We start from the raw sequence: 9,331 nt of genomic DNA, 5'->3' as shown, positions 1-9,331 counted from the left end.
TAACATTCAAACCGAAGCATGTCAAAATGTAGTATTTACCAGTGGGTTACAAGATCATGGGTAAATTATTTTTACTTTGCTACTTAAAACTTATCTGTCTTGTCCAAATTTTCCTCAAAGTGCTTTGTTTTTAGGGCGCCTGGGTGGCTCAGTTGGTTAAGCGACTGCCTTCGGCTCAGGTCATGATCCTGGAGTCCCGGGATTGAGTCCCACGTCGGGCTCCCTGCTCAGCAGGGAGTCTGCCTCTCTCTCTGACCCTCCCCCCTCTCATGCTCTCTATCTCATTCTCTCTCTCAAATAAATAAATAAAAAATCTTAAAAAAAAAAAAAAGTGCTTTGTTTTTAATCAGAAAAACATCCTTTGTTTGCCAGTTGTTAAGAAAGGTAAAAGAACAGAGTGGGTACATGGGCAGGGCAGATCTGGGAGGCTGAGGACAAAATGGGAACCAAGGCTTGTTATGCAAGACGAAGAGGGGAAACTAGGTTAAGTTTGAAGATCAGGCCTCTCTGCGGATGGCTGGGTGTGAAGCATGCGTCACACATGGTGGTTCTTTAGCACACGCATCGCGTAGGCTGGGGAGGGGTAAGCACGCCGTGGTATTCGTTACCCATCTCAGTCCTCATGACGTAGCTGTTGTGGCATTCATGCGCTTCACCACGACTTCTTCATACTGTTTCTGTGTCAGTAAGCCTTCTGTTATGCTTTTACTTTCTTCAAATTTGGGCAACACAACTGCAATGTAGCCTTCAGTGGATGGCTGGGAAGGAAAGAGAATATTTAGTACTGTCAAATGTGTAAAATCAGATAAAAAGTATGTGGATTGGATTATACTTTTTTCTGCCTCCTTTACCTTCTCTTGAAGAATAGATGGCTTATGGAGAATGTTTTCATTCACTTCCATCAACCGTCCTCTAACACAGCTGTTTTAAAAAAAAAAGTTGTTTTGAAGAAAAATACTATCTCCTTTGTTTCTCCTAAATTGTGGTTAAAAAGTATCTCACCTAGATACAGTATATTCTTCTCCATCTGAGCAGTAAATCTTACACAGAGGTGCAAGCTCTGTTAGAAACTGTGCCCCCTGATAATAAAAGGGAAGAAGTAATTAAGTGATGTATATGTTCACTTTCCTTTGAGAGGCAGTCCTCATTGTGATAAGAGAATATATTCCTGGAACTAGTATTTTAAATAAAAATAACTTAAGTACTGAAAAACCATTTATTCAAACACTTATGTAAGCGCCTACTATGGGCCAGGTACCATCAGAGGCTCTAGGGGAAAGAGCAGACTAAGATACATAACAGGTAGTTTAATTAAAGATGAAGAATATATTTTATCAACTTTAATGAGAAAGCTACATATGGCCAGACATGAAGATTTCAAAAGTGTAGGAAAATCCATCAATAAGCAATAATACAAAATTCAACATGACAGAGTATGACAGCAATATTATACAGTTACTTTCATTAAGATTCCTAACTTATTTTTATATTAGAACTTACTAGATAAAGGAACTTTATTAGGGTCAGTCACTAACACTTTTTGAAGCAGTGATATTTTTCTAATTAAAAAGAATGCACTTTGAGGAAAATTGGGAAAATACAGAAAAGTTTTAAATAGCAAACAAGAATAGTTTACCCATTATCCTTATAATCCAGAAGCAAATACTATATTTTAACATTCATCTGTTTTTGAATGCTATGACATGGTTGTTTCACGTACTCCACATCGATGTATCTGGTGAGGTTCTGACAAATATCTACAAGGAAGCTCATGGGAAACTGATGCACGCCTGTCTATGTTGCTCATTTTCCCAGAAATTTTTCCTATAGTTAACTTGGGTATTTGAGGTCAAGATGCTATTCTCTATGACTCTTTACCACTCAAAACATTATTTTTTCTCTTTTTTTAAAAAGATTTATCCATTTGAGAGAGAGAAAGAACTTGTGAGTGGGGTGGGGGTGGGGAGACTAGCAGAGTGGGAGGAGGGAGAGGGAAAAGCAGACTTCAAGCTCTGCGCAAAACCAGACATGGGGCCTGATCCCAGGACCCTGAAATTATGACCTGAGCTGAAACCAAGAGTCAGATGCCACCTGACCACCCAGGTGCCCCCCACTCAAAACATTAGACAGCATACAGATGCTACCACATTGGCTTCAATCGTCTGCATATGGGTACTTTATTTCAAAATACTTCTCAGTGTGACTCCTCACTTTTGGGAGGAGGGGCTGGGGATTTGTCCCAAAGGGTGTGTCTATCACTGGGTTTACGTTAAAAGAGCATAAGTGTTTTGACCCTTTTTTATCACCTCCCTTGGGAGAATAAATGATTGGCAATGCTGAGAATCAAAACTTATCTGTAGTGGGTTCCATATGCAGGTTCTCCTCTGTTCTTCAATAGTAACAATAGTGTTACTATTTTGGACAAAGATTTATCACAGGAACTTCACAAAACACTGTTATACTTGTAATTTGTAGACTTTATCTTTTTTTCCTTTTAAGAAGCTGGAGGTGGGGGGGACTGGAGGGGAGGGGCAGAGAGAGATGATCTCAAGCAGGCTCCATGCTCAGCTCTAGCCCAATGCAGGGCTCGATCCCACAACACTGAGATTATGACCCAAGCCAAAATCAAGAGTTGGATGCTCAACCGACTGAGGCACCCAGGTGTCCCTATAGACTTTACCTTTTTTAATTTTTTTTTAAATTTTATTGTGTTATGTTAGTCACCATACAATACATCATTGGTTTTTGATGTGGTGATCCACGATCCATTGTTTTCATGTAACACTCAGTGCTCCATGCAGTACGTGGCCTCCTTAATACCCATCACCGGAAGACTTTACCTTTTAAGAAAGGTTCATGCTTTTCTAAGTCCATGTGTTTCCTGAGCAAGGAAAAATTTCAAACCTACAAAGGGGAGTATAAACAAGGGTCTCCTACAACAGTGAGGGTAATTAGCAGAAACTCTTAGTATCAAGTCAGAAAATGAAGGACCTGAATCATCCACTGAAACCTTCTTATCCAAGTGCATATGTCGGGATACTTCAGTGTTACTGAATTGTCCTTGGTGTGATACTCTAATAAAATGTGTCATCCTGCCTGAAGTTGTAGAGGGTAGAGATAATATCCTGTACAACCCAGCACTGTGTGGAGGTACAGGGGGTGGCTAGATATGTATTAAATTGGCAACGATTAAAGAATGGAAAATGGTAAGGAGCAAATACTGTATTTTTTTCAGACTGATTTTTTTTCACTACCTGAGGATGTATTTTTTTTTTTAATTTACATCTGAAAGTACATGGTAAAGAAGAGTTGGTCACTTAAATTTTATAGAACTCAGGATACTGGCTTAATAAAACTAGAAGAGACAAAATATCTTGTTATATTGGTATAAAAGTTGTCCTTTCAAAGGCCTGCCTTCCCCATCCTCCACCCTGGGAATGACAGGAATGGTGGTACAGAACTAAAAATATGACAAATCCTATACCTCCTGAAATAATCTTATTTTTTGGTCTAAGAATTTCTTTGAGGTTAAAGTATTCTTTTTTGTTGTTGTTGTTAAAGATTTATTTATTGAAAGAGAATGCGAGCAGGGGGGAGAGGGAGAAGCAGGTTCCCTGCTGAGCTGGGAACCCAACATGGGGCTCGATCCCAGGACCCCAGGATCATGACGTGAACCCAAGGCAGACGCTTAACCGACTGAGCCACCCAGGTGCCCCTAGGGTTAAAGTAGTCTTAAAATCAGCACATCACGGGCGCCTGGGTGACACAATCAGTTAAGTGTCCAACTCTTGGTTTCTGCTCAGGGTAATGATATCAAGCCCTGTCACGCTCTGTGCTCAGCACATAGTCTGCCTGAGATTTTCTCTCTCTCCCTCTGCCCCTCCTGCTTGTGCTTTCTCTCTAAAATAAATAAATAAATAAATAAATATTTTTTTTTAAAAAAATAGGCATATCAGGGCGCCTGGGTGGCTCAGTTGGTTAAGCGACTGCCTTGGGTTCACGTCATGATCCTGGAGTCCCGGGATTGAGTCCCATATCGGGCTCCTTGCTCAGCAGGGGGTCTGCTTCTCCCTCTGACCCTCCCCCCTCTCATGCTCTCTGTCTCTCATTCTCTCTCAAATAAATACATAAAATCTTTAAAAATAAAAAAATAAAAAAATTAAAAAAAATTAAAAATAGGCATATCAGACTGTCAGGGGAGTATGCTGAGCATATATCACTGGATTCTAAGACTGACTAGATTTATCATTACTAAGACATTGAAGATTTAAGTAGAGAATGACAGGAACATACCCGCTTAAATTTCCCAGAGACCTTGTTCTGAAGTCTGCTACAGTTGGTACTGATTTGATAGGAGATATTTTTAATTGTTTTTCCATTTTGAAGAACTGGATGAGATTCTGCCAATGTGATGACACATATTCTATAAGGAGCAAAAATTTGATGCTGTGTTATTGGTTGGTATAATTCTTCCTCATACCACACAGTACTCCTACTGGCACAAAAATATATGAACTGACATTTGTTTAGTCAAACTATCATTTCCCCGCATTTTCCTCTGGCTACTGCTAGAGCTTAACTGTAGAAGGGAATGCAATAATAGAAGAGGAGAAAATGAAACTGAATATCCTTCCCAGAAAAAGGAAGAGTACTAGAAGTCTTTAGGTAGAACTGAGGTAGAAGAGAAAAAAGTAAGGCATCCCTGTATGTGTAGGATACTACCTGTGCATCTACCCTAGTCCTTTCTGTGAGCCCCAGCAATTCACTGTGGTTAGGCACAGGCTGGTTATTTCACACAGTGGCTGGCTGAGGGTGTGGTCCTCCATCTGGATGTTTGGGTAATCAAGTTTATTTGGAGTATGCACTGAAAGGCTCATTCTTGTCAGCCAGACTCCTCTAATAAACGCCATTTCAACACAGTGGAAGATAATCATTTAATGAATATTTGTTTATTCCAAGACCATACCAGGCTACAATACCAGAAACTTTTTTTTAATAATTTAAAATTCCCAATTTGCTTACCGGTTGGAGTGCTGTAGTATACAGTGGTCCTCACAGGGTTTGCCTTTGACATCTAGAAGGATGAATGAGTCTGTTGGTTGTTGGGTCAATATTTACTGCCACTGTGTGGTATTTTTCTTTGGTTTGTAGAGATAATTATGAAGACTGAATACACACTAATCACTGGTATCCCTTCATTACTTAAAAAGATATACATAAAGGCTTCCTGTAAAGTATTTAAAGAGATCTGGCCCAGATGGAATCATTCATTCAATATTAAATGATTATTAACTCTTTGCTCCATCTTGCTTTATCCTCACTTTAAAATGAGTACATTCATTATTTCTATTAGAAAAATTGCCATTAGCAATGCATTCTTTATATAATATAGTAGCATATGTTTTATCAGTCAATTTTAGAGTGACCAACTCTTCTGGTTTACCCAGGACTGTCTAGATGTTAGCTCTGAAAGTCTCAGATTCTGGGAAACCCCTCAGTTTTGGATAAACCGGGTCACCCTAAATTTGGCTTAAAAATTGTATGCCATAATATTTAAAAAAATAAGTACACCTATTATCCCTGAATGAAAGGGAGCAAGTAGGGGTTAGAGAAGGGTCCTCAACGATGCTCCCACCACTGATTTTTACTGGGTACACAAAGCAGGACAACACGATATCTACTTCAAGTGACAAGTATATGACACCAGCAACTTTTAGTAAAACTGTTAGATTTTGCTTTCTAAATGCCTCCATTCTAACCCAGTTCTCCTCTCCGTCCCTGCCTCTACCGTAGTTTCGACCTGATCATTTAAATCTTTGTACGTATCGCCACTGCTGTAGGACTGAGCCAGTCAAATCCTTGCAGGCATTCAGGGCGATTGCAATCCACCTTCCCTAGGGGTGGTGCCTCACCTTAGACTATCTTCCCGCAAGCGACCCACCCTTCAACTCGCACCGCGACGCCAGCTCCTAAGTGCGCCCGCATGTACTGCAGCCCTCCACGGCTTTGCGACTGCCATTCCTTCCGCCTAGAAAGGAACAGAGATCCAGTTCCTTCTACTATGGGGAGGAAGCGACGGGGAAAACGCGCGTGTCTCATGACCTGTCACCACCGTCCCTACAGCATCAGGCAAATGCGGCCGAACAGAAGCCGACACCATTCTCCACTTACCGGCTTTGTACCAGCGAGTGAAGTAACGATCCACGAGCGACGGAACAGTCGATTCGGCGGCCGCGGGCTCTGTGGCCATGGCGACCAGGGGCGCCACCACCCCCGCCCTATGAGACCCGAGCACTTCCTCCGAGCAGGCCCTGGAGGAGGGCGTACTTCCGGCGCGCGGCCTGCGGCCCGCGGCGTGCGCACGCGCGTTGCTCCCTGGCCCAGCCAACTCCGCCACCGGAGTTTCTTAGCACTGTTTTGGAGTCCGACGTCAAAGCGGGGATCGAATGCCATAGCCTGGGCGGGAGGGTGGGGGGACAGGGACGGAGGGGCAGCGCCGCTCCCCACCTCTAGCTAGCCGGGGCTTTGGAGAAGGCCGGCAACGCCCCCGCCGCCTCGTGTCGTCACTCCCTCGCCGCTGGGCGCGTGTCCCACCTGCTTCGCTCGCTCTTCGCTGTCTCACGGGTCGACCCTCCGCCCACCTTTAGCCATTACTCCCCGTGGTCGAGCTGCCGGGCAGCCCCGTGCGCGTCCCGAAAGCTGGAGAGTCGCGGACGGAGAGGTGTGTGTGTGCAGCTTCGCGCGGGCTCTGGAAGGCCAGCTGTGCGTGGCCGGTGAAGAGAGGGTGGACGCACCGCTGTTTGCGGGTCCTCGGAGCTCGTCGCAGGTGAGCGTTCGGGGTGGAGGGCACGGAATCGGGCGTGTCCTCGGGATGTCCTAAGGGGACCCTGGAGCGTGCACCCTTTGCCTGCTGCAGGAGGCTCGGGAGTGGAGTGCGGCGTGACTACCTCTGTCCTTGAGCCTTGAGTTCTTTTTTTTCTGCAGACATGCCACCTGCTCCATCCGGGGGCTCTGCGCATTCGGGGACGATGTGTTGCTCCCCCGGCTGCACATTTACTCAGCTTCTGAATTCTTTGCAGGAGTGGACAGTACCGCCGAACCAGTTAATGTGCGACTGCTGTTAGTGGATTGGATGAGTGTTTGGCGCTGCTTCTCGCATCTACGACTTTTTCGTGGAGCTGCGTCCTGTACTTCTCCATCCAATGCATATTATATGGCTCTCTCTCCCTTTAAGCTGTGACCTCCGTGTAGGCAGTGACAGAGTCCTCTCTTGTCTTCAGATCCTTGCACTTACCAAGTGCTTAGATGTTTCATGTGGGCCATAAACCGGGTCGTATGATGGATTTCACACTATGCAAAGGATTCAAAAAGCGATGGAACTAACCAGTAAATGAATAGTTTAATATGAAATGTGAGCAAAAAGAAGGGAAAGACCGTTTTCAGCTTGGGGCGGGGGGCAGGGCAGAGAGAGTAGAAGAAATGCCATGTCCTCAAATAGAAACTCATTTGAATAGGAGAATAGCAATACTTCGTTTTCCAGGTTGTATTTGATGTGCTTGTGGGACATTCTTGTGATAACAGCAGGAAGTTGAAACTGTGGGTTTATTGTTCACTTTGGGGAGGGTCTGGGCTAGACATGTAGATCTAATCAGCGTTATCAGTGAGCTCTCTGATACTGGTAGTCATGGGCATGGTAATTAGCCAAGAGGCAAAAGGATGGAGGAGCGAGGGTGGAGGAATTGCCAGAAATTTCAGAGAAGATACAGACTTGATCTGTGGTATGAAGAGATCTTTAGCACAATTAAGGGCTGGGAAAAGTGTAATCGAGGGTGAGAGAGTTGGGGATTGCAGATGTAATAGAAAGGGTACTAGTAAGTTGAGGTCCTGGGGGAGCATGGAGGATACTACTTGCCTAGCCTTGAAAAGGAGTGGGGACACTTTTGAGAAAAGGGAATAAGGATGATGGGTGTGAAAAGTTAGAGAAGTTCCTTTTGAGCTTGGAATGGTTGGGATGGGGGAGATGAATGATGAGCTCACCTTTGTCAGTGATTTTAGAAGCTCTGTGACTTGAAAACACCCCTTGTTTGCTGTTGTTCAGTCAGGGTCCAATCAGGAAAGTAGAAACCATACAAAATTTCAACAGAATTTAATATGAAGAATTGGTTAAGTAGCTATTAGAGGGATAAAAGCAAAAGGGAGCAGTGAAGTAAAAGGTAAACTGATGGAAGTAGCTACAACACTTAGCTTAGGGCTTGGGTTCAAAACAGGGGAAGATGGAGTTATCATGACCTAATCTTGGAGGAGAGGTACTATTAGAGCTGGGATTCAGACTTCTGATGTTGAGGACTCTGGAATTCGGAGGAGGAGTCCTGCGTTCTGGATTTCAGTGTCTGGAGAGAGACTGCCTGGTTAGTGCTAATATCTGTTGGGGTGGGGTTGATGAGGTTGGTCCTGGGAGTGCTAGGGACTGAGACCAAGGGCCCCTTCAAGAGTGGAGGCCCATTGGTGGGATGACAATGACTGGCGCAGCCAGAGAGTCCTCAGCTCCTTGTCTTTATCCTCCAAATTCTTATCCTGGGGTCCTTGGACCCCAGGGCTCCACAGGTTGTTGGTTAATGGAATCCAAGTTTACAGGGAGGAATATGAAGACATTTTGATGATTTGATAATGGCAACAGTAACAGCATGATTATTATTAGATAAACTAGCATGGAAGACAGGAGACTCTACACATTGGACCCCAGTTGCCTGTCTGTCCTCTTTTCTTGCTCCTCTATTACTTGCTTACTCCCCTCTAGCCAGACAGTCTCTCATCTCGAATCTACCCATCCTTTCAGATCTGTGTCACTGGTCATCTGTATGTTTAAAGATGAAAGATAGGTGATTTTTATATTTTTTAAAAAACCCGTTTTCTCCACAGTATGGAGGTTCCTCAAAAAGTTGAAAATAGAGCTACCATACGATCCAGTAATTGCACTTCTGGGTGTTTACCCCAGAGATACAAATGTAGGGATCCGAAGGGGTACGTGCACCCCGATGTTTATAGCAGCAGTGTCCACAATAGCCAAACTGTGGAAAGAGCCAAGATGTCCATCGACAGATGAATGGATACTGGACAGATGTGGTATATATATACAATGGAATATTATGCAGCCATCAAAAGGAATGAGATCTTGCCATTTGCAACGACGTGGATGGAACTGGAGGGTATTATGCTGAGTGAAATAAGTCAAACAGAGAAAGACATGTATCATATGACCTCACTGATATGAGGAATTCTTAATCGCAGGAAACAAACTGAGGGTTGCTGGAGTGGGGGGTGGGGTGGGAGG

The 9,331-nt window shown here is 44.0% G+C and overlaps 1 protein-coding gene across 1 annotated transcript; it reads right to left on the bottom strand.

Moving 5' to 3' along the window:
* Positions 1-281: 281 nt before the first annotated feature.
* Positions 282-6,284, bottom strand: ABITRAM (actin binding transcription modulator). The gene is made up of 6 exons (XM_021691536.2): positions 6,172-6,284; positions 5,023-5,074; positions 4,294-4,423; positions 1,003-1,079; positions 852-921; positions 282-758 (listed from the first exon to the last, which is right to left on the bottom strand). The coding sequence occupies exons 1-6, from the start codon at positions 6,248-6,250 to the stop codon at positions 621-623; spliced, it is 546 nt and encodes a 181-aa protein (XP_021547211.1). The 5' UTR covers positions 6,251-6,284; the 3' UTR covers positions 282-620.
* Between the last annotated feature and the right edge of the window lie 3,047 nt (positions 6,285-9,331).

The sequence above is a fragment of the Neomonachus schauinslandi genome, chromosome 13 (genome assembly GCF_002201575.2).
Source record: "Neomonachus schauinslandi chromosome 13, ASM220157v2, whole genome shotgun sequence".
NCBI lineage: Eukaryota > Metazoa > Chordata > Mammalia > Carnivora > Phocidae > Neomonachus > Neomonachus schauinslandi.
Note: the sequence above shows the minus strand (reverse complement) of the source record. Positions and strands in the feature narration are given on the sequence as shown.

What these genes read in the sequence shown, in the direction of transcription:
- ABITRAM (XM_021691536.2), bottom strand. Translation starts at nt 6,250, where the DNA reads ATGGCCACAGAGCCCGCGGCCGCCGAATCGACTGTTCCGTCGCTCGTG. An exon ending in CACTCGCTGGTACAAAGCCG is followed by an intron (nt 5,075 to 6,171) that starts GTAAGTGGAGAA and finishes TCATCCTTCTAG; the next exon opens with ATGTCAAAGGCAAACCCTGT. An exon ending in CATCTATTCTTCAAGAGAAG is followed by an intron (nt 759 to 851) that starts GTAAAGGAGGCA and finishes TTTCCTTCCCAG; the next exon opens with CCATCCACTGAAGGCTACAT.